This window comes from Neomonachus schauinslandi, chromosome 12, assembly GCF_002201575.2.
Source record: "Neomonachus schauinslandi chromosome 12, ASM220157v2, whole genome shotgun sequence".
Lineage (NCBI taxonomy): Eukaryota > Metazoa > Chordata > Mammalia > Carnivora > Phocidae > Neomonachus > Neomonachus schauinslandi.
In genome coordinates, this window is record NC_058414.1 from 59,210,820 (window position 1) to 59,237,011 (window position 26,192).

Here is a 26,192-nt window from a genome sequence, read left to right on the forward strand (position 1 = left end):
TGTTCCTAATGCTGACATGGGTATCAGCGTTTTCCTAATCTCTTCAGACAACACCCCTCCTCCCCTGTCCTCGGTTCTCTCAGCCTCCTTTTCCCTTTCCCCCTTTGATTCACATAAGAAAATATAAAGTATCAGTAAAAGTTACTAGATGTGTGTGTAAGTTTTGATTACAAATATTCATTGGGATATTAGGACAATTACCAGCATGTATTCTCACTGCATGTCAAAATGTGGAGGCTGGCTTTAATCTTTCTACTGAGCTTTGACTTCTGCATATGGTGGACATTTTTTTGGCTCTTGGCTGCCCAGCCCCCAGGCCCCCATTCTTCCAGTAACAATACCCTGGGTTTTTTTGGGGGGGGGTGTGATTATCTCCCCGCATTGGGTGCAGCCTTGGTGGTACTGAGTTCAAGGTAGCCCACTCTCCCTTGGCCTGGGATGAGTTATTAGTGGTCACCACTGTGTAGAGTGTAGGACTGGGGAGAGGAGGCTCTAACTTAATTTTTGCAATGAACAATTTGAAAATTAAAGATTTAAGAAAAAGAAAATATTTGCCCCAAAGATCTGGCTAGACACAGTGAATTTTCCTGGTAAACCTATTTGAACAGCAACCACAGGCCTGGTCTGTCCTCCTCGATTGCACAGGGCCCAGGGGAGTGCAGACAGCACCACGTCACGCTCCTGAAGTTGCCAAAAATCCCTTGAAAATGATTGAACAGAAGTCTTTTCTTGGGGTTGAGCGGATATACGACACAACAGCCTGCTTTCAATTCCAGGCTTGTTGTCTTAGGGGCAACAAAATCAGTCCCTTTCAGGTTTGTTTTCTGAATGTTTTTTAAATCTTCAGAATTCTCATCACAAGAACCCTTACAGTATGCAAGAACACGAAACACATCTGTGCAGGTCGCTGTGTTTTGTCCCGGGCTGCACACTTCCTGGGTGATGGTGGCATGGAACGGGCCTCCCCCAGTTGTCCTTGAACCTGGAGCTCAGCGAGAAGTGGTTTCTGAGCTTTAGAACCAGCAGTTCCAATGGCACGAAGACAGACACGGCCCCTGTATCATCCGCAGTAAGAGTGGGGGTCTTGTCATTCACCAGTAGAAAGGAAGAGGACGTTGGACTTCCTAAAATAAATTGGGGCTCAAGTCAAGCAGTTTGTCACAGGATCTGTCCTTGGGTGTCTGGCCTTCTATCTATCCTGTTTTTGGTGGCATGGGAAAAGATGATTGAAGAACTGCACATAAATAAATAATTAAATGACAGCTCTCAGTACTTTTCAAAGAGTCATACTTTAAGTGTACGTTAGTTACTCTTGGGTGGAGCAGATATTGCATCAAAATATTTCCAGGAATTTTGTTTACACAACTTTCAGAATAAATTGCATTATTATTATTATTTTTGAAAGATTTTATTTATTTGACAGAGAGCCAGAGAGAGAGTGAGGGAGCAGAAGCAGGGGGAGCAGCAGAGGGAGAGGGAGAAGCAGCAGAGGGAGATGGAGAAGCTCCCCGCTGAGCAGGGAGCCCGACGACGCGGGGCTCGATTCCAGGATCCTGAGATCACGACCTGAGCTGAAGGCAGACACTTAACCGACTGAGCCACCCAGGTGCCCCTAAAGCGCATTTTTAATGAGGATACACACTTCCTGACCCCAAGTGGGTCACTGACACTTACCTGTCATATCATCAGTTGAGAAAGAAGTTGGGGATCAGGAGGCAGTATGTCTCTTGAGTGGAGAGAGGATGGAGTTGAAGGAGAGACACCCGGCTTTGCATCTGGACTGGCCTGCCAGTGGCTGTGGAGACTCAGCCAATCTCGCTGTATCGATGAGTTGCACGACCTCATCTGTGGAATGGGAAAACCATTTCCCTGGTGATGTCTTGGTGAACCTCTGGTGCATTTTAGGGGCTTAGAAAGGATAGCTGTTATTATTACCTCTGATTTCACAGAATTAGGTATAGACAGCTCAAACAGACCCCTGTTTTGCCATGTGGGAACAACTCAGGGGTCAAGGCTGGGCGTTGCAGACCTACCACATGGGCCTCCCAATAGACAAGCCCATTGCAACAGAAGTGCTTTTCTGCGTCCTGACAGTTGCAACCCAAAGGTCAAATGATCTCACTCCCTGCTCCCGGCGGAGCATTCAGCACGCCTCCCTTGCCCTGCAGCCCTGCTTTCTCTGCACAGTGCGGCTGGGGAAGGCAGTGGCTGACTTTGTTCCTAATTCCGGGTCCTGCAGAATTCTGGCTTTCTCTGGTCACAGCCAGCATGCGGCCAGTCTCCCTCTTTTACCTCCTCCAACCCCTCCTTTTCACGAATTTCTGGCACCTTCATCACTCCACTGTCAGGCTGCCCAGGAAACCTGAACACTCCTTCTGGGATTTCGCTGAGCAGATTTAGTCCATCGGGACCTATTTCAGGACTCTGCCTCTATGGCAAAATGACCCAAGGGGCAGTTCTTTCCCTGAGATTCTGGGGCCACTTATATATATATACACACACATATGTACTGTATGTTATATATATATTTATATGTATTTATATTTATATATATAATGTGTGCATATATATGTAACATAAGCATAAAACTTAAAACATAAATATAAAACAAAAAACATAAAAATCCTAAGTCTTCTTCACACCCACCAGTAACACCCAGTCCTTCCTCCCCTACTGCTATTAGTTTATTTATCTTCCCAGAGGCACTTACCCTTTACAAAATTTCTGTGCTTCTCTCCCTCCCTTCCTCCTTCTTTTATTTATTTAATTTCCCTTCCTTCCTTTCTTATAAATGAAAGCGTGCTGTATTGTTCTATGCCGTACTTTTTAAAAAAGATTTATTTATTTTTATTTTTAAAAAAGATTTATTTATTTTTAGAGTGTGAGTTGGGCGGGGGAGGGTGGAAGGAGAGGGAGAGAGAGTCTTTAGCAGACTCCCTGCTGGGCCTGAGATCAGGACAAGAAATCACCATCTGAGCTGAAATGAAGAGTTGGTGACTTAACCGAGTGCCCCCCCCCCCGGCACCTTGCATGCCTTGCTTTTAAAAATTTTTTTATTATGTTATGTTAATCACCATACATCATTAGTTTTTGATGTAGTGTTTCATGATTGTTTGCGTATAACACCCAGTGCTCCATGCAGAACGTGCCCTCTTTAATACCCATCACCAGGCTAACCCATCCTCCCACTCCCCTCCCCTTTAGAACCCTCAGTTTGTTTCTCAGAGTACAGTCTCTCATGGTTCGTCTCCCCCTCCGATGTCCCCCCCTTCATTTTTCCCTTCCTGCTATCTTCTTCTTCTTCTTTTTTTTAACCTATAATGTATTATTTGTTTCAGAGGTACAGGTCTGTGATAGACATTGGGGAGGGTATGTGCTATGGTGAGCGCTGTGAATTGTGTTAAGACTTTTGAATCACATGCCTTACTTTTTTAACTTAACCAAATCGGTACATACTGTAAGGCCACTGTCAAATGTGGACTTTTTCTGTCCTCTCAAACAGTGCTCTCCCAATCTTTATGTATCACGCCGTCATTTAAAAACTGCTGGAGGCATATCAAAAAAATATAATTATTCATTCATTTATAGAGTATAATCACACCACTACTGTGCTAATAACATTTACATTATAAAAGTCATCAAAATAGAAATTTTAAAATGATAAAGATGAAATTTTACATACTAAATTTTTAAAAACTGTATTTGATTTTTAGTAATACAAAGTATTTTTGCTCCCTAAAATATTACTGTTGATATTTTTAACAGGATCAATGTGTTGCATATGCTTTGTCATATTTGAAAAATCTTGGGTCACCCTTTTGTGATACAGCAATTCAAGTTCTGGTTATATGTTCACTTCACTTTGATGCTTGGCTTCAAAGTCCATCAGAGCTGAAGCAGACACTTTACAGATGGAGATACATAGATCCAAATGGAAGAAAGGCCTCATTCGATGAGCTTTATTAACTCCCCACACTCATTTTTCAATCCTATCTTTTGCGCAAAGACATTTGTTGAAATTTTCCTTGATTTAAGGTTTTTGTTCTTCATCATGTGCAACAAAGTAAATGGAAACATTTCTAAACACCTGTTTTCAAAATGTTCTTGCCATAGGTTGAGTTTCTTTTGAAGAAAAATGACTTTTTCACTAACTGTTAGAGTGCTACTTCAACCTTGAAAGGACAGATTGTGGGTTTACTCTTTGTGTATGTATGTATGTATTTTTGTGTGTATTTACTTTTAAAAACAGTATGTGCTAGATGCCATACTAAAAATATCCACTTGCCATGACGGAAAATGACAGCTCCTCTGCAAACACTTGTCCTTTTGTCAAAGAAAGAATGCACGACTCGTTCCCAGGTTCTACAGCTCCTTTAAATACACTGCCATGAGATGACCAGCGAGGTACCCGAGGCTGACCTGCCATTCCCCTTTGCAAGGCAAAGCGCTATAAAGATCCTACAATTTGAAGGCTTTGTTTTTATGAAATTAATCCCATCTGATGGTATCCTATAAGCATGGAAGTTGCAATTGGCAATAGGCAAGACCCAGAACCAGGAGAAGGTCCCTCCCCTCTCCTCTCTGCATCTCCCTCTCTGTGTGTACATTGCTCATGGTAATGGCAGCCATGTGAGACATCAGACTGTCTCATGTTCGGATCAAGAGGTGGCATCTTAACGGATTGTCTTGAGTGTCCCATGGAAGGTGTGTACCCCACATGAAGATTCTCTACACAAGGACTCTTCTCCAAGTGAATTCAAAAACTTGTTTTCCTTTAGTCTCTGAAATACTCTTCCCTCCCTTTTAAAGTAAAATACCAGCCAGATTTAGTCTCCACAGGACTATGCCCTCAGGGGAGTTGGCTAGGGTTGCTCTGGGAAGACTTGGCAGGTTGTCCCTGGGACTGTCCTATGCCTGGGGCAGCAAGATGATGAACATGACAGCATCTACAACTTCTGTTTATTGGGCTATTATTTTGTGTGGGTCCCTACTCTAAGTGTTTCATAAATACAGTCGGTTCTCTTTGTTCATTCTAGTTCTCTTCTATAACATGTCCCCAAATACTGAATTGGTGAATTCTGAACCATTGCTCCTAGGGGAAATATAGGATGTGGTTCCTACTAGCCTCTGGTCACAACATTTTTGTCAACCGGTTAGTACATAACTTTGTTTTATGTGTGTTTCTGTTTAAGGAGTTTATTTATTTTAAAGAGAGAGGGAGCATGAGTGGGGGAGGGGGAGGGGCAGAGGGAGAGGGAGAGAGGGAATCCCAAGCAGACTCCTTGCCGAGTGCAGAGCCCAACGCAGGGCTTGATCCACAACCCTGAGATCATGACCTGAGCGAAAACCAAGCCACCCAAGCGCCCCATGTGTGTTTCTGTTTAAAGAAACCTTATAAAATATATGTTGTTGCTTTATTAATATTGAATTCATGGCCAACAGCACTATAACTTGTGCTTGAATGAAGACTATCTAACAGATGTACTTTCTCCATAAGGCACACCACAGCCCTCTTGCACTGAGGAACTCCAGACAGTAGTTCAGCACTGTTTAGGAGCCCTTTTAAATAAAAAAAGTACCAATAAAAAGCACAAAAATGCAGAAAAATGTGGCACTAAATAGACTACAAAAAGAACACCTGTTTGACCGTGGCTGAGAATGTGCACATTGGGCAACTCACATTTTTTCATCACTCTGCCCATGTTCGCAAAGGACCACACAAGTGAGCAAGTATTGATTTTGGGGTTACAAATAAATTTTAGTGAATAGGTGATACAAATATGGAATCTAATGAAGATCGACTATAATATCTCATGGTACCCTTGTGAAATAGATACTAGTACAATGATACGTGAACTGAAAGGAACCTCAGGAGTCTCTGTCTTCTTTGAGACTTTGGGAAGCTAGGACAGTGAAGTGACTTACCCCAAAATGTCCAGGGCACACACATGGCACTAAACTCCTGCTCTCCCAGCCACAGGTGGTGCCCTTTCCACTGCATATTTTTGGGACCAAATGCAACAGTTTAAATGGCAGGTGGGGCTATATGCAAAACTCTTTGCACATTCCCCCTAGCTTATTCTCTGTGATAGTTAAAATCTGTTTTTGATCAGAATGTTTGATTTTATGTCTGGTAGTATAGGGGCACAGTGAGAGATATCTATTAAAAAAAAAAAAAAACCACAAAGGGAGATCACAAACCTGAATGAAATCAGGCACAAAATGAGAAATTAAAAGAACCCAAAATATTTGCAGCAAGAACAGGCTTTGACTTTTCAAATTTAGTTCTCCAGTGAGCCAATTCATAAATGGGTAAAATGAGGGAGAAATGATGTTGAAAAAGCCAAACATGCTGGGGGAATTTCAGAGGTGAGAGCACATGTTGCATAAACAGGAGAGATGTGCCAAAACGGGGGTATTTTAGTTGGAAAATTACTAATGTATGCATATTTATAAATATATGTATTTTGATGCCAGATTGTCTCAAATTTTCAACAATTATACAAAATCAGTTTCTTCCTTATTTGGCTTAAAGAAGTACAGGATTTAAAATGGCTCATAACTAATGCAGCCTGCAGGCTGTTTGATAAACGTGTACACTTGAAATGAGCCAACACACTGAAAAACCAAAAAGCAAAAAACAAAGAAAGAAAAGACAAAGATTCAGTGTGTTCTTTGAGTAAGAACCTCTGTGTATCACCAATTGGTACATTATTACTTTTATATATAAGATTTCTATTTCAAAGTATTCCAAGCTACCTTTCTTGCTAAGATTCTCCACATTCCAAAGTCTTGCCCACCACTATTATGACTGCACCCATTCCTCTGTAGTGATAATTAGATGCTCTTACCCAATGTACTTACCAAACACTTTCATATGCATACTATGAGACAGACTCTTCTGTTATTTACAGAACAGGATGCTCTTACAACTTTATCCACTTACTGCACTTACTCTTAGAAGGAATTAAAAACTCCCACTCAGGGCCTCAACCTTCCATATATCCTCTTGTATCTGAAACAGCGTCTCAGAATCCATTCTTCCCATCCGTTAAGTTAGAAGAGGTCACTCTTACTCATGAGTAGCATTTTCTTAAAGTTAATTTTGTAATGAACCCTCTCCCCCAAAACAGAACCTTCCTTGTTTCAAGGATAAATTTTTATTGATGGGAAACATTTTAAAGATATAAAAAGATAATTTTCTTATTTATAGGACAGTTTCCATTTTGGAAATTTTCTTCTCAAAGATTAAAACCCCTCGATGTTCCTTCTTTTAGGAAAGCAGCTTATCCGTCAATAAGGATCCCATCCTCTCTCAAAAATGAATCGATTAATCATGTCAAAAGATCTCAGAGGCTGGTCATAGGGTAAAATGTGTCCTCCACCTCGAACAATTACCTTAGAGAAGAAAAAGAAAAGTTTAGAGAAATGGATGTTCTACATGAATGGAAAGTTTTAGTTCAGATTGAAGTATTCTTAAAGCTTCCATGAAATACAGAACATATTCTACATCAATCCATGCCTTTGGATATGCTGATTGTCTAAGTTTTGATAGCTTTAATTATAGGTACTTTAAGGTAGGAAAGGTTTACACTTGTGTGGTTGTTTAATTTAACAAAAAGATGTGTTTATCTTTCACATTTATGGAAACTTGAAAATTGTCTTTTTCCTTTTGGGAGTGAGCTGTCTGCTAGTCCGTGCTGTGTTATTCGTCCCTGGTGAAGCCCCTAAGGTGTGAAGACCTATCCTGGGGCCCTCTCTGCCACCCCAACTGGGTGAAGGAATCCACCCACCTCCCCCTTCAGTCTGCTGAGCCACGTGGCCTTCATACTGAGCTCTACCTGCCATATTAGTCTTGGCCATTAATACAGGGGATATTTTGATTCTCCAAAAAATTAAAACGACAAACATGAGAAATCCTTGACACCTGAAATTTTTAAAAGGCCATTTTTTTGAGTAGCACAGAATTAGAACATTCTTTTTTCCTAACATTTTATTCTGAAAAAAATTCAAACATAGAGCAAATCTGAAAGAATTTCATAGACTTACCACTTAGATTCTCTCATTAACACCCACTTTACTCATTTTCTCACACTATCCAACTATTAATCCATCCTATCTTTTTGATACATTTCGAAGTCAAATATGGTTATCAGTCGACTTCCCCCAGATTTTATGTCAAATTAACACACAATGAAATGTAGTTCTGTTAAGTGCAGACTCGCTGAGGTTTGTATAGCAGCGGATACCTGGGTCACCTAACAAGATACATAGAGCATTCTGAAACACCTAGAGTTAAGGTGAGTTCAGACCCTTGTGCTTGGTGCCATACTGATAAAAAAGAAAAAAAATAAAAGCAAGGGCAGGGTCGGGGGGACTCATCTCTGTATTCGGAAAGCCTCTGGTTTCAGCAAACGTCCCAAGTAGAGGGCAAGGGGAGGCCTTCGTGATTCAACACCGAAAGGGAAAGAACCGACACAGTGTTGGCAGGCCCCCTGCAGGAGAGAGCGGTGTGGTCTGCCACGTCCTATGGCATATGTGGAAAATGGGCAGGAGTTAGTAGTGGATGAAGGGAGCGAACACAGGCAGGAAAGGGATCACATTCAGTAAGTTCTAGCTGCTAAATCACAATCAGCAAGTAAAGGCCCCTTTGACAAGGCCCTTCATAGCTTGTTTTACCTGCCTCAATCAGAAAGGAATTGAGACAGAAGAAAACTACACATATATTTACATAGTGCATTTAATATATTAATAATCTACCCCCAACACCCAGCGTCTTATGACCTTGCTATGCAGTAAGTGGGATCATGATGATTAGATGAATTTTGCTTTGCAGCTCACAGCTACACAAGTTGTGCACTGCACAACTAACTGCAGAGAGCACTACAACCTCGGTGACTGAGTGATATGGAGTTATTAGGAGGCTTGTCCAAGTCACCCAATTATAACCGAGAGAATGAGCTGGCACCTGGCTTTTGATGCACACACCAGTGTTTTTATTCAAATCCTAGTATTTGTATAGTAATTCTTTACATTTGAACCAAACTTTATAGCTTAGTCATAGAACATTTCACCTGGCTCTCAGCAGCCCTCTGAGGCAAGTAAGGGAAGTAGACCACCATTACAGATGTGAAATTGGACTTAACCCTCCCACGCAATTGGAAACACCTGCTGGATGGCACACCCATCAATGGCCATTTGTGCCTTGCTGCCATGACAGAGGAGCCCGTCTGCTATTTGCGTACAAGCTTGTGTCTGGAAACCCAATGTGTCTCACTTTGTCACGGACTGGAAGTCAACCTATGTGTGACATGAGCCCCTGCATGTGACTCTATAAGAACTTTTGTTGCCCCCACAGTCCCAGGCTAGAATTCTCTTCCTGTAGGTTCTCATCCAAATCTCCGGCTCTGGCAGGAATCTGATGAGTGATTCTATGCAACTTCAGCTCAGCTAAGGACACTTAAGGAAGTCATGTTCGTGACAAAACCCAGCTGCTGCCTCCACTGGAAATGAACCTGGCAGCAATGGTCCGGAACAGCAGTAAGCTGAATCCAAGAGCTAATGGTCATCCTGTCTCCTGGACCAGAGCTGCAGCTAAAGGGGGGTAACATAGTGCTTTATGGCCTAGGCCTGGACTCAGGAGGGCAGGAGCACGACTCGAGGCACAGCAAGCTGTATGACCCTGGGCAAATAACTTACCTGCTCTGAGCCTCAGTTTCCTTCACTGTACAATAGAGAAAAAAGTATTACCTCTTGGGATAGTTGGGAATTACGGGAGCAATCAATTAGTGGAATGATGTACACGGGACACTTAGCATAGCACCTGGATGGTACTCAATAAATATTAACCATTGTCATTATTCTTTCAACAGTTATCTCTACTCAAAACCCAGGATCAAAATGCTTGTATCAAACTACCCTAAAACACTGTGTTCCTACATTAGCATTAAGAAATCTTGGGGGGCACCTGGGTGGCTCAGTTGGTCTGCCTTGGCTCAGGTCATGATCCCAGCACCCTGGGATCAAGCCCCGGTCGGGGTCCCTGCTCAGTGGGAACCTGCTTCTCCTTCTCCCTCTGCCTGCTCCTCTGCCTCGTTGTGCTCACTCTCTGTTAAATAAATAAATGAAATCTTAAAAAAAAAAAAAGAAATCTTGGTTTCAGGGAGTTGTTTAAAACAGAGGTTCTCAGACTAGAATGTGCATCAAAACACCTGAGCTCCTTAGAACAGACTGCTGGGCTGCACCCCTAGACTTTCCAGCACTGAAGGTCCAGGGCAGGACCTGATAATTTGCATTTCTAACAATTCTAAGGTGATGCTGATGCTGTTGGTCCAAAGACTACTCTTTGAAAACCGCTGTTTATAAGAACCTTTTCCATTCTGTGACAAACCAGGCAATTCTCTATTTGTATCAAGGGAGAATACAAACAGAAATTTGTTTAACACCTACTCATGGCCTCACCTTAGTGTATTTCTCCTGATCATCTACTTTCCTGGTATTTACACACACACACACACACACATACACATTCTATGACCGTGATAAGTGGTGAACAAGAGGTGATAAGGTTGGGTATTACAATTCTTCTCAGTAACCTGCCTGACCCCCAGTCCAGTTCTGAGCTGCCATATGTAATGACCAAATGTCATCATGAACGGTGTCATTAAGATTGGAAAGAAAAGCTCATTTGGGAACAAAGTCTTTTTCACACACCACAAAATTCTAAAGTATGTTCCCTAGCATACTGACAGCATTTTACCGATGTTAACCTCAAATAAATTTATGAGTGCCGGAAAAAAAACAAAAAACCAATCTGTTGTTTATCGCCAAGCTGCTCACCACTCACAAATCAAGGTCACAAACCACTTCATGGTTTTTAGAGGTGTGTAACAAAATGTGACAGGGTCGTGATTTCGTATTTAAATGTGACAAGAATCATCCAAGGCTCCCTGGATAGAAATGGTCTCATCATCAGAAACTGTATATGTTGGGTGTTTCCACATGAGAGCTCAAACCTCTAAACTCATGTATTCCAGATGTTCTGGGGGGTCAACAGATGTGTCATGAATTTTAAAAGGGTTATGCAAACACTTTAAAGCTTCATTCCACTTTATTTTTTTAGAAAAAGATACAATCCTCCCTGGAACTGGAAACATGGACCTGGCAGCAAAGGTCTCCCAGTTGTGCTGTTAGAAGTGATAAGATAGACAGGGAAATTCACACTGGGAGTGTGGGTACAGCTCTGTCTGGGGGAGACTTGGTGGGGGTCTTGCAGGAGCAGATGTCTGGACTTTCTCTGTCACTTAGCATAATCTCCTCCAGTTCTATCCATGTTGATGCAAATGTTGGGTATTGATCCTTTCTGATGGCTGAGTAATATTCCACTGTATATATGGACCACATCTTCTTTATCCATTCGTTTGTTGAAGGGCATCTTGGCTCCTTCCACAGTTTGGCTATTGTGGACATTGCTGCTATGAACACTGGGGTGCATGTGGCCCTTCTTTTCACTACATTTGTATCTTTGGGGTAAATACCCAGTAGTGCAGTTGCTGGGTCATAGGCTACCTCTATTTTTAACTTTTTGAGGAACAGTAATCAGACAACAAAAAGAAATAAAAGATATTCAAATTGACAAAGAAGAAGTCAAACTCTCTCTCTTTGCAGATGACATGATACTTTATGTGGAAACCCAAAAGACTCCACCCCCAAATTACTAGAACTCATACAGCAATTCAGTAATGTGGCAGGATACAAAATCAGTGCACAGAAATCAGTTGCTTTCCTGTACACTAACAATGTAACTGTAGAAAGATAAATTAGGGAATTGATTCCATTTACAATAGCACCAAAAACCGTAAGATACCTCGGAATAAACCTAACCAAAGAGGTTAAGGATCTATACTCCAGAAACTACAGAACACTTATGAAAGAAATTGAAGAAGACACAAAAAGATGGAAAAACATTCCATGCTCATGGATCGGAAGAATAAACATTGTTAAAATGTCTATGCTACCAGAGCAATCTATACTTTCAATGCCATCCCGATCAAAATACCAACGGCATTTTTCAAAGTGCTGCAACAAACAATCCTAAAATTTGTATGGAACCAGAAAAGACCCTGAATCACCAAGGAAATGTTGAAAAAGAAAAACAAAGCTGAGGGCATCACGTTGCCTGATTTCAAGCTATATTACAAAGCTGTGATCGCCAAGACAGCATGGTACTGGCACAAAAACAGACACATAGATCAATGGAACAGAATAGAGAGCCCAGATATGGACCTTCAACAATATGGTCAACTAATCTTCAACAAAGCAGGAAAAAACATGCAATGGAAAAAAGACAGCCTCTTCAATAAATGGTGCTGGGAAAATTGGACACCTATATACAGAAGAATGAAACTCAACCATTCTCTTACACCATACACAAAGATAAACTCAAAATGGATGAAAGACCTCAATGTGAGACAGGAATCCATCAAAATCCTAGAGGAGAACATAGGCAGTAACCTCTTTGACATCGGCCACAGCAACTTCTTTCAAGACACATCTCCAAAGGCAAGAGAAACAAAAGCAAAAATGAACTTTTGGGACTCCATTTCAGGCTTCTGACACAGGCAGTTTTGCAAGAGGTGGTGCTATTAACTGAGAAAGAAGAAAAGAGGCAGGTTTGGGAGGTGGGCAATATGGGATAGGTTTATAGTTCTTGTTATTCACTACAGGATGATGCAGACACAGGGAAAGAATCTTGCTTATTATGGTTTCTGATTTACACTAAAGTTATTTTATTATTTTTTATCTTATTTCATATTTACAAAATCTTTTTGCTTTCAGACACTAACCACGAGTAGAAATGGAATTAATATGCACTCAAATAAAGAATATACGAAAAAAACAAAAGGCAGTTGGGAATGAGAATAAAAAAATAAGCCAAAGCTTGTTAGCAGCCACCTCCTAAAAAAGAATGGGGCAACCCACTTAAAAAAATTCAACAACACCTCCATCTCCCCCGCCAAAAACCAAACTAGAGAACAAGGTTGAGAGCTTCTCCCAAAACACTCAGGGAAAACTTGAGAGTTACCAGTGTACACTTCTAGTGTAGCAAAGCATTATTGAACAGGAGGGGGAAAGGTGCTCTAGCTGACCAAAATGTAGCCATCATAGTGGGACACATCCCTAGAGTTACCAATACATAGCTTTGGTGCTGACAGTTCCCTAAGGGCTTTCTAGATACACCATCTTAATCAGTTGCAATAATATCATAATTTAGGATTTCCACCTTTGACTTTGAAGCAAGAGCATGTGTCAAACCAACCCCACCCCACAAGAACACTAAAAGCTGAATTTAAAAAAGAATGCTGTTTGAAAGTATCAGAAAGCAACCAGGACTTGAGAGGCCAACAGTATGGAGAAAAGAGAATCACAGAGAAGTGAACCAAACATTTTGTGCTGCTTTTCTCTTTGAGAAATTCACCAAAGCTTCTCTTGGCAAGAAGCCAAGCAAAAATCGACAGATTAAAGGATGAACAGCTAAGCGGAGCTTAGGGTGCTTGGGAGACCAAAAAATAAAAACAAAAGAAAACCCAAAAGAAACCAAAGATAAAATTTGGAATCGCAGGCTTGTCAAGGAGGCATGGCTCTGGTAAATACCACAGGCTTTCTCTTAGACCCACAAGAGACAAGGTCTTAGAAGTAGTGAAAACCAGAAGCAGGTTGGCCCTCCCCAAACCTGAAATCCAGAACCAAATCACCATGTCAGCCCCTGACTGAAGCCAGTTGATCTGCCCCTATGTTAACTGCCTTTCAGAAAAAAATCAAAGCCTTTTTGGAGGAAGATAACATCATTTTTCATACATTTTTGTCCAGCATTCAATAAGATGTAGTAGGCATGCCAAAAGATAAGATCAAATGACTACAAACCAAGGGAAAAAGCAGAGGGCAGAAAGAGACCACAGGGATCCAGATATTGGAGTTATCAGGTATAGATTTTAAAATAACTATGAACTAATTATTCAAGAAGTTATGGAAAACACAGAAAAGAGAAAAAAAGCCATGGGATGACAAGCTACTTAACTATGTTTAACTGGAGTCCTAGAATAAGAAGAGAAGGCAGGCACAGTGCAAAAGACATAGTAAAATACAGAGATTGTGAGTAAGAAACTCCCCCAAATCAATAGAAGTCATCAAGCTACAGCTTTGAGACACTCTATGGACCTAAATTGGAAAAACCCAGAGAAAACTAACCACATCTGGGCACATAATGGTATACTGCTAACACCAAAGACAGAAAGAAGATCTTAAAAGTTGTCAGAAAAAGAAACTGCACTTTCAATAATTTCAAAGCAGCAAGAAAGCTGACTAGTTAACAGAAACAATGGAAGCTAGAAGACAGTGGAATTGTATCTTTTGCATTTTTTTTTTTTTAAGATTTTACTTATTCATTTATTAGTGAGAGAGAGAGCGTGCGCAGAGGGAGGGGTAGAGGGAGAGAATCTCAAGCAGACTCCATGCTGAATGTGGAGCCCAACGTGGGGCTTGATCTCATAGCCCAGAGATCATGACCTGAGCTGAAACCAAGAGTTGGATGCTCAAATGACTAAGTCACCCAGGTGCCTCTGCATCCTTCGAATTCTAAAAGAAAGTAGCTGTCGTCTAGGATTCCCACATAAATGACTCCATAAAGATATTTTCAAGGGAACAAAAAACTGGAAAAAGGTATTGCCGGTAGATCTGTAAAGAAATGTTTGAAGACTGTTCTTTAGACAAAAGGATAATCATACCTATGGATACATGAAAATATAGAGGAGAATGAAGAGCAACCGAGAATTTACATGTGTAGATAAAAACAAATGAATGTCAGTAATAATAATAATGTCTTGTGGAGTATAAACCACGTAGAAGTTTTAAAAAAAGACCACAGTTGCACAAAAGGTGGCATAAATTGAGTTAAGTTATTGTCAGGTACTTGCACATCTGGGAAATGCTAAATGCACTAATTCAAAGTCAACTTTCTTAAGTCAGTATGTGTGTTGTAATTTCTAAAAGGATAGATAATACGCGGATGTTTATAGCAGCATTATTTACAACAGCCAAACTATGGAAGCAGTTCGTGTCCATCAACAGATGAATGAATAAAGGAGATGTGGTATATATATACACAATGGAATATTACTCAGTCATCAAAAAAGAATGGAATCTTGCCATTTGCAACAGCCTGGATGGATCTAGAGAGTATAATAATGTTAAGTGAAATAGGCCAGTCAGAGAAAAACAAATACCATATGATTTCACTCATTATGTGGAATTTAGGAAACAAAACAAATGAATAAAGGGGAAAAAAAGAGAAAGAGAGAGACAAACCAAGAAGCAGACTCTTAACTATAGAGAACAAACTGGTGATTACCTGAGGGGAGGTGGGGGGGGGGATGGGTGACATAGGTGATGAGGATTAAAGAGCACACTTATCATGATGAGCACTGAGTAGTGTACAGAATTGTTGAATCACTATATTGTACACCTGAAACTAATATAACACTGTATGTTAACTATACTAGAATTAAAATTAATAAAGAATAAAATTAAACAATAGATAATAAAACAATGTATCATCAACAAGCTCATAGTGGCTTTTAGAAAAGACATTATGTCTCCAAAAGAAACGATGGAATAGAAGGATGAGAATAAATGGCACAGACATTTCTGTGCAACGTAAAAAACAGACTTCTGACAATCAGGGAACTTTTAAGTTAGAAGAAATCTGGTGTTCAATATACCCTGTCTTTTTAGAGAGGTACAAAATGAATGCCTGAGAGGTGAAGACCCTTCAATCAAATCTCAGCCTCATCTCACCAAATCAGCTAGAGGTTTCAATGTGCTATGAATGTCTCTGATTAAAAAAAAGAAAAAAGTCATGGAAATTTTCTCTAAATTAACTCCAAGAATCTCTATGTTAATTTCAGCAAGGTTGGTATGAATGACTGTCTCTTCCCTTGATCATTATCACCAGTGGAAACCTAAAAGCACAGTAGTAGGAAGTGATTCGGCATGGTGGTCAAAAGCATGAACTCAGGATTCAGCAGGTCTGATTTTGAGTCCAGCTCTGTGACTTTGGCACAGGGACTTAACTGCTTCTATTTTCTCATCAAGGTAAGAATTAGGGTGACCAGTTGTCCCAGTTTGCCTTGGGCTGAGGGATTCCTGGGAACATAGGATTTTCAGTGCTAATGCTAAAAAAGTGCCAGGCGATCTAGAATGGTTTGTCACTCTAAGAATATTTAACTTTCTGTATGGATTCAAAGAGATAAGGCATATTAACCATTACATGGCACTCAATTCACAAATACCTAATAAGCTTGCACCACGTGCTGTTATAGACATATACTAAGCACTCAAGCAATAGTCATCATTCTATTCTCTCATTTTTTATTGTCAAAGGAATATTTTTTCCCTTTAAGAGTGGAGAAAGATCAGAAGCTACAATACCAATAAATATGAGATAGTACTACACTTTTTCAGAGGGAAGAATATATATTGTTAGGGAGGGAGACTATTTCTCTTCCAGGCTTTTTTTATTTCCATGCTATGAATTCTTCCTTCTCATGGGAAAGGTCCCAATTAAAGTAAGAAAGCAGATTGAATATGAGTTCAAACTTCTGTCAATCTGCTTGACTTAACTGTCTAATTTTATCCCTTAAACCTGCCAACACCATGATCCATCCCACTCTTTCCCTCCATCCCCTTTACCACTCGCAATGCCAAACACCCTTGTCTCTCCACACAGAAATGTCAGGCAAGCAAGACCTTACTTGTCTTAGCAGAATGGCAAAAAGCTGTTCTGTCTTTTTCACCCGTTTAAGAACCCACTTTGCAACCCAGGATTTGAAGCAGTTGAAAAGTAATCAAAACTTTACTTCCTCCCAGCTTTATATTTGAAATCCACAAGAGGATAAAAAGCAAAATCCAGTTCATTAATTACTCTTACTCAGTATCTGGCTTTATGATCTATGTCTGTAGTTTTCACTGGGAGGAGAGGGCAGGGGTTACAGCAGCAAATGCTCTCTGCTGGGAGTGTTGCGAGGACCTAGAGCCCGACCCATTGTCCTCTGGGGAACAGAGAAACAAGAGCCAGACAACCTGCTCAAGTTTTACCTCCTGCAAACAGCAGTGGGGGATGGCTCCAGCCAGGACAGCCGATTGTGTACATTGCTGCCCAACTTCACACTCGGTGGTGTCATGTTGGTAGCTTGAAATCAGCCACGGCAGGAATATTTACACCATGGAACTTGGCAAACACTACAGATCAGCCCATTTACCTTCCCACCCCTGGTTCTCTGACATTTTGGCTCTCCTGGGGAAAGATGAAACATTAGAGCATTCTTTCTCTCTCCCAAAATAAATCAAAGAAACATCTATTCAGATCAGTAAATTGTAAGGTCCAAAACTTCTCTGAAATCTTGGCTCAGGAAATCAGATGGGCCAGGTTTCAAATATCTGCAGAAAGATGAGAAGGTCCTGCTGCCTGCTTCCATTCCTGCATACCCCCACAGAATTCTAGTATAATTGGCAGTAATAGTTTCAAGACCACACCACTGCATTCATGGATGTTTCTGTTTGTATCAGAGCCCCTGTGACATTCCAAAGCTGGTCTGTGTGGGACACCTATTAATCAGAGAGGGTATCTAGATTGAACTGTGTTCCAGACCCACAGCGTAAGGGGACCCCAGACTTGAAAATGTCCCCAGGTTCCTGGAATTGAGGACACAGGACATGCCAACGGGCACAACATTTTTATGATGCCATTGGTTGAAATAAAACAAGGCACACAGTTTTCACTACCAAGCCAAAGACTGTCCGAGGCAAAAATAGTACCCGTGGTCTAGTTGACAATGGGGCAGTATCTTAAGACAACTTTATTTTGTTTCTTCACACTGCCCCTTTCTCTGCTTCACTCTACCCTCCACCTTGTTTATTTTGGTGCTCTGTTTAACATTTCCACAAGCAATTTTGTGAATCTAGTTACACTGCAAATTAAAACGACAAAATGCTACTGTTTAAAAAGCAACCCCCAATTCCCTCTTTGTTCCTCAAATATCATTAATTTTTAAAACCTATTCTCCATGTGTGGATAATACTTTAAATGTTAGTCTTCTTAGTATTTATTCACTTCCCATAATGAAATGGTTCTCTGTTAAATTTCAATAGATTATTAAAAACCACTCAACAGCTAAGAGAAAATTATGCATCATTGCCTAGCTGTTATACCTCAGTAAATAGATTTGCTATCCAATTTATATTTTAAATAATACAATAAATTAGCTCCCTGAGTATTAACTAAGTGCATATTTGGGTAGCTTAATTTAGAAGCATTCTTTTTATGCTAATCAGCCGTCTCTAATGAAATAGAACCATATGAACTAAGAGGACTCTTGGCAAATAATCAGAGTAAAATTGGGAGTTGCCATTGTTTATTATTTCCTTTGTTTTCAGGAAGCAAGCTGTGTGGTTTTTTTTTAAAGAAAAAAAAAAAAAACCCAAATGCCAAAAATTCGATTTTTTTAAAGAAGGGGACATTCTGGTCAGCCCCTGAGATAATGAAACTTCTACAACTCCTCCCATAAATTTATTTCCCAGAATATTTCTCCTTTCTTCTCCTGTGTAACACAGAAAGGAAATCATCTTCAGCTGACATGAACAATGCATCCTTTCGTTTGAAGGGAATTCTTTGAACAATTCATTATTTTAGCAGGCCTAGTCTGTTTCCTAGAAGACACTTTGGTATGTATGATTGGTGAGCAACCACAGCACTCCTTGAGAACTGCAGTCTGTTTTGTTAAATAAATAAATAAAATTTATTTATTTATTTATGTATTTATTTATTTATTTCAGAGAGGCGGGGGAGGAGCAGAAGGAAAGGGACAAGCAGACTCCCTGCTGAGCAGGAAGCCTGAGGTGGGGCTTGATCCCTAAGATCATGACCTGAGCTGAAACCAAGAGTCGGCCACTTAACCCACTGAGCCACCCAGGTGCTGGTTTTAAAACACACACACACACACACACACACACACACACACACACACACACGATGGGTGTGGGTATGAGGTAGGGGCCAATTTGATTTTCACTCACCAGATATTCACTGGGTGCTGGGAACTGTGCTAAGGGGTTTGCTACAGAGATAAATGATATGTTATTCCTGTCTTCAAGGAGCTCAGTGTCAAGCAGGGGAAGAAAGCAATTAAAGAGTTAAACGAAAGAGAAACCCCAGTGTGGTACATGCACTAAGAGATGCACATAGAGATGCAGAGAAGGAGGTATTCTGGGAGAAGAAGGGCTTCCTAGAGGTTTGTTTGTTTGTTTGTTTATTTATTTATAAGTAAACTCTACACCCAACATGGGGCTTGAACTCAGGACCTCTAGATCAACAATGGCATACTCTACTGACTCAGCCAGCCAGGTACCCCCTTAGAGGTCATTTTAATCCCTGAAAGGTAAATAGGGGTTTTCTGGACAGCTAGAGCACAAAGGACCTTATAAGGAAAGGAGGAATCCCATGGGCCATTATTGGCTGACAAAACAGCAAGGCCGGTTTGGGGAATTATAAGGTGTTTTGTTTTGATTTTTAGGATTCTAATGGAGAAGGAGCTAGGGTGAGAATTCAGATTGGGTAGGAAAGCAGAAGCCAGACCTAACCTCTTTACTACTCTATGGAGAGAGTTCAGACTTTATTCTGCAGGTGGCAGGGAGTCAGTGAGAGTGTTTGAACAAGGGAACACATGATCAGACTTGTGTTCTGGCAAAAGCACGGAGAGAAGAGTAGATTGGAGAGTAAGGGGACTTGTTAAGACCAGCTATTGTCAAAGGAAAAAGTTTAAACCACAACAACTTAAAACACAGAGTGTTCTTGAATAGCATCCTCTAATATCTGTGCCTTTTCTTAAAACATCATGAAAGCAAAAACAGTTCCATTTTAGAATGTATAAAGTAGGGGAGCCTCTTTTTAAAAATGTCCTCAAAATGCTGTATGTTTTTTCTTATTGCTTTATATAAAATTAGTGCTTTTCTCTTTAAGTAGTTCTTTGTGGTTTCTGTGTCAAGCACTAGGAAATGAATAAAATCAGGCCACTGAGAAGGATTTATAAAGCAGATGTGAGAAACGCTAGCTAAGGAACTGGGTGAGTAATATTTACCAATTACTATTCTTCTTAATTTTTTGGTAAGACACACAGCAAAGCAACTGGCTAAATAACTTCACTTCCTTGCTGTTTTGGTGGGAAAGTGATGGAAGTTGAGCGTACTTGTGTTGTGTTGGGGAAAGATTCAGATTCTCCTCCTGATGGTCTAGGGCTTGCCTACAATCCAAGGCATAAATTGAAATCTATTTTAGTAGTTACTTCTTTATACTGAGCCGCTGTTGGTGAGTTGAAGTGAAAAGGTGCTGAAGGACTGAATTTCTTATTTTTTTAAGTTGGGTATATTTTTTTAAAGATTTTAAAAATTGATTTATTTTGAGAGAGAAAGAGAGACAGAGAGAGCACGAGCAGGGGGAAGGGACAGAGGGAGAGGGAGAAGCAGACTCCCCACTGAGCAGGGATCCCAACGTGGGGCTTGATCCCAGGAGCCTGGGATCATGACCTGAGCCAAAGGCAGACACTTAACCAACTGAGCCACCCAGGTGCCCCGAAGCTGGATATCTTGGTAGCCAACCTCAGCACAGGACATCCGGAAAGACAAATGCATCTACTTAACCAAAGCAGTGCTAAGACTTGGACATGACATGTCCACTCCAACTTTTTCACTGTGTGTGGAGGCTACAGTCTTTCCATTTGATGCTAGCCAGAGAAGATAGGAAGGATGGCAAGAGAGAAAGAAGACAAATCGTGAATGGCAGACATGGGAAAGGACATTAAGCCCCCCTTCAATTTCACAAGCCCACGGGAAAGATGACTAGGGACAAGTCCTAGAGTTGGTGAGGGAGTGAAATAATCAGTTCTCTTCTACATTACTGGCAAGATTCTAATCACTTTGGAAAACAGTTTGGCATTATCTGATGAAGTTGAAGATGCTCAAACCCTGTGAATGCATCAGTCCCACTTCTAGGCATTATTCTTGGACAAACTCTTGCACACAGGCACAAGGAGGGCAAGAATGTTCACAAAAGCAATTATTTGTGGTAGCAAAACACTGCCAACAACCCACATGTCCAGCAGCAGTGGAATGGATGAGTGATATAATCATGCAGTGAGATACTATGTGGCAGTGAAAAAGGAAACAAAGCACAATTGAACCTATCAGCATGGCTGAAATCTCAACACTGCTGAATAGCAAAAGCATGTAATTACAAAATACATACAGAATAATTCCTTTTATATAAAATTAAACATGAAAAGTAAAATATTATTTATGGGGATGTATATCTGTAAAACTATTAATTTAAAAAAAAAAAAAAAAGGACTTTAAAGGATGATAGAAACAAAATCCAGTTCAGTGGTTCACCTCCAGGGGCAATGAGAGAAAGGGGTGGGATCTGGGAGGGCAAGTTCTTAGTAATACTGCATTTCTTAAACTGGCTGATAAGTACAAAGGTGCTCATTTATCATTATTTGTTTTATCTCACACAAGTATTATACATACCTTTTGACTATTATTCATTTTTTAATTTAAAAAAAGAAAAGAAAAGCCACCCACTGATGCTGCCAAACTCACAAAAATGAATCTTTGAAAAAATTTAACATGTTCTCTGTCATGCTCTTTTCCTCTGTCTAAGGTAGAGCTGATGAGATGGGCCATGTGTCTAAAACAGTAAGTTGGGAGGATATAGAGAAGCAATTAAACGGAAACAAAAGCAAAAATGGGAAGTCCCCCTCTGGCAAGGAGCTCTAAGAAGACAGGGCTAGTGCCAGAATCTAAACCTTGGGACTCTGGTTGCTGCATAAGAAAATAAATATTAGGAACAAAAATAAACACCCACATCTCCATGCTGGACACCAGAAGAGCAGAAAGTTCACCAACTAACTGGGCTTTTTGTTTTGCTAGATAGTTTTTTACCCTCTAAATCTAAAATCCTATATTCCTCTTCTTCCCTGTTTCCATATGTTAGAGGCTCAGTACAAATGGAAAACAAAACAAAAACAAAAAGTTTGGACGCTTCATTTATTGTCAACAGGGATGTTTCAGATTACTGTTCAACTACAATGGACTGGATGCTTTAGAAGCATCTCATTACTCAATGTAGCCACTTTTATTTACTATTATTAGACTGTTGCGTAGGAAAATGTGGAACATGGTCCCCCGCCCCTCTGTTTCTTCTACCTCTCACCAAGACAGTTTCTTTGTTATGATGTTATAACTGGATACAACTGCTATACTTCCAGGTCTTTCTGATAAATACTATTCAGTTGAGCCCTTAAAACATAGTATCTATTAAGGACCCTATTAGACAGGAGGAGAGCTTCTTGCCCTATGCAAACAGATGAAAAGCTAGGACAGGCAGCAGGAATAAATATTTATTCCATGCTTACTAGGAGCCAGGTAGAGTGTCAAGTGATATATGTCTACCCATAATCTCGATGAATCCTAGTAGCTAATCCCTTCATGAGAGAGATAGGTATTAATGTTATCCCTACTTCACTGATGAAGAACCTCTTGGAGAGGTTAAGTAACTTCCCCAAGGTCACACAGCTAGTAAGTGGTAGAGGAGGGTCTGGCACAATATCCAGTCTTTTAACCTCCACACTATGTGGCTTGGGTATGGCGATAGTAGGAGTAAGAATTGCCAAGGTAATAGACTAGAGATAAAATTCAAGTCTACTTGAGAGCTAAACTCATAACTTTTCAATCTGGGGTCCCCAAAGGTGGTCTGTGGTTTGGGTTGGGGAGGATCTAGAAATTAGTTTCAACAATTCAAATAGTCTAATGCATGGGTTCTTGGTCTTTTTTGTGCCATGGACCCCTATGGCGTCAACTGTGGCCTGTGGATACGTCTCAGAAAAATGTTTTAATTACATTTTATATATATTTACATATATATTATAGATTATAAATGAAACCATTATATTGAAATTAACAAAGTAGTAAAAAATAAATTGGTGATATAACAATATATGTACTTCTCTATGAACACATTCAATAAGAGCAACCAGTGGGTATGATAACTACTAGAATTTTATTTTTTTAAAGATTTTATTTATTTGACAGAGAGAGAGAGAGAGACAGTGAGAGAGGGAACACAAGCAGGGGGAGTGGAGGAGGGAGAAGCAGGCCTCCTGCGGAGCAGGGAGCCCGATGCGGGACTCGATCCCAGGACCCCGGGATCATGACCTGAGCCGAAGGCAGATGCTTAACGACTGAGCCACCCAGGCGCCCCACTACTAGAATTTTAAAGTAGCAGTGATGGTGATGTTGTTTCAAGGTATTTGCAACAGCATTTGTATTTTATATGAAAGTATTTCTGCTTTCTCTTGGTGATAGAGTCAAAGGTACTGCTAAGGCCACTGTGGTTTGTTGTCTACATTCGTAATGGGAAGAAATGCTAAATTTCATAATTCATAATGGAAGGAAAAGCTATTTAAGTTTGAGGTTAGTGAAAATAAAATGCATTTTTTCCCGTTCTAAGTTCACTGACCCCTTGAATACTAGCCACAGACCCTTGCCCTAGGTTAAGAGCCCTTATTAAAGAACCTAACAATCACCTAATGAAAATACTAAGGTTACTCCTGATAAAGCTTCAGTCGAAATCATTGCATATTTATTTTTGCCTTGACATTACATTAGTTGTATCAATCCACCCTACTATTTTATCAATTAATTGATATCCAGAAACAAATTCAAGATGCCTTGTGGACACCATCTTCGCTGAGAATGGATCTGGAAGATGTTTACAGCAAACCCTCCTTGATCTAGTTGTATCATTTCTGAAAAGTAGCATAAGACACACTACTATCTAAAGACTTTGCGCAGGAGGACCACATTATTTCAGGACAGCACAGAAGTCGGCTGGGAAAAGGAAGCTAATCTTTTGAAAAAATAACAAGAGTTTTTCTATGAGTCTAAATTACCAGTGGTCTATCAGTGTTTCGAGAGAACAAAGACCACTTGTAAATCTACAATGCACAGCAGGAACTGAGGTCTAAACTTTAGCTTAAGGTTTTGGCTGAGGATTTCAGAGAATTCAGAGCCCTACTAGTAGATACTATTGACTAGAGGGCAGTTTTCTAAAAGTGATGTTTCAAATCAATGGCTGGTTTGTTAAGAGTGAAACTACGTTCTCAAGTGTCTGGTTAAAATAGGTCAGGATTTAGAGCAGTCTTTAGGGATCAGAATGGAAGTTTATCCAAACATAAGCCACATGGGGCTCCTACAAGACAAAGCTATTTTGGCATCAATAGAGGGACAAAAGACATCACAATTTAGGGCTCCCCCAAACAGGATGCATATTAGAATTCCCTAACAAGCTTATATACTAATGCTCAGGTCCTACCCCAGATAAATAGTCAGAATATTTGGAGATAGGGCCTGGGAATCTATATCTGTAGGGGTTGACACACTGTTTTAGGAAAATGTAGCAGATTAACAATGGTCCCAAATTCTTTGTCATTCTTCTTATTAAGAGGAAACTGACCTTCTTCTGTGATTGGCTTTGACCAAGAGAATGCAATGGAAATAATATTCTGGGACTTTTGAACCCGGGACTTAAAAGGACTGACATCTTTTGCTTCTCAATTTGGGATACTATCTGCCACGCTGTGAAGCCCAGGCCAAGACACTTCATGGTTAGCGGCCATATGGAGCGAGCACTGGAGAAGGAAGGCCACCTTGGATGTCCCAGCTTTTGCCATATTTCCCGCTGAATGTAGCTGCACGGATGGCCTTAGTGTAGCTCCTGTGAGTCAGAAGAACCACCGAGCTGAGCCCATTCCACCCACATAATGATGAGAAATAATAAATTGTGTCAAGCCACTGAGTTTTGGAGTGATCTATTATTCTGTTACTAAATAACTGAAAAGGGGAAATATTTACTGACAATTCTTTATTCTTTTTCCTGAAAACTCTGGCTGTTCCTATCTTGGAATCTTGATACGAATTGGAAAGCAAGGCTGGATCCATCTTTCTAACGCAGACAGAAGACATAATTATACTGAGAGCTTAGGGGAAAGCTTACATTATGCCAGCAAAGAAAGAGCAATATCTCATGTGGTGTTAGGCAAACCACCAGCCCCTGATGTCATCCCCCCACCACACCAACCCTGAGAGCTCACAACTACATTATCTGGGTGGCCTTTATGGTAGAAAGAGATGTACCTTCAGATTCCCCTTCAAGGATGGACGTGCCGTCCAGCCTCCAGCTGTCAGCAGCTCCAGGGGCTGCCTCAGCTGCAGAGAGCAATCTTTCCCAAGATGATGCCCCTCCTGGGGCAGCCTGCGTTTGATGACTGAGTGAGGTGGGCGTTTAAAGCCCTGGCCATTTTGGCCCAATGTGGGACGCTGATGGAAAAAGACTTTCTCCAGAGCTCTCTGCCAGGTTGGCCAAGCTTTCTCAGGCTTGCATCACAGTTTGATTCCCTCTTCTGTCAATTCTGCTTCCTCCTCCCTCCTTTAACGGGTGTTGATCCCTAATAAACATCTTGCCCCCAAACTTGGCTTGAATGCATGCTTCTGGAGAACTCAGTCTGTGACTAGCATGGAGTTCTCTGATGATATAGCAAGTTATCATGATGATGATGATGATTTGACCACTATGTTCTGGTTTTCTGCTCACAGTCTGATTCCCAAGCATCTTCCCCAGATCTAGGTGATGGAGACAAAGAACCTATGAATCAGGACATCACTCTTTATAGAAAGCAACAGAGCTGGGAGAGAGGTGAAGACTCTGTGTAACAATCTCTGTAACAAAGCCAAAACATTTTTCCAGGGAATTAGTTGCATTTGGTAATCATCTCAAATCTGCTTAAGTTACTTTCCTGCATTAAATATTGTTTTAACTTCATCTCATCCCTTCTCAACTAGCTGAATGCAAAAATCCCATTTGTTGCTCTTTGCTTACTCTGATTTTGCCAATGCAACCAAGGACTTGATGAAGACCTTTCTGGAACTGTTAGTTCCTTCAGAAATAGTTCAGAATGCTCCCTAAGCTGTTTAAAATTCTAAAAAAAAAAATGTCAGCACGAAATCCAAGAGAGGCAGGTGGCCAGCTC

At 40.6% G+C, this 26,192-nt stretch overlaps 1 protein-coding gene across 2 annotated transcripts in view; it reads right to left on the reverse strand.

The window, feature by feature from the left end:
• Positions 1 to 7,260: 7,260 nt before the first annotated feature.
• CPVL (carboxypeptidase vitellogenic like) overlaps positions 7,261 to 26,192 on the reverse strand; it is a 107,009-nt gene continuing 88,077 nt past the window's right edge. For both annotated transcript variants that reach the window (XM_021689718.1, XM_044920099.1), the window contains exon 12: positions 7,261 to 7,398. In XM_021689718.1, the coding sequence (XP_021545393.1) occupies positions 7,294 to 7,398 (105 nt within the window). In that variant the 3' untranslated portion in view covers positions 7,261 to 7,293. The remainder of the gene's footprint in view (positions 7,399 to 26,192) is intronic.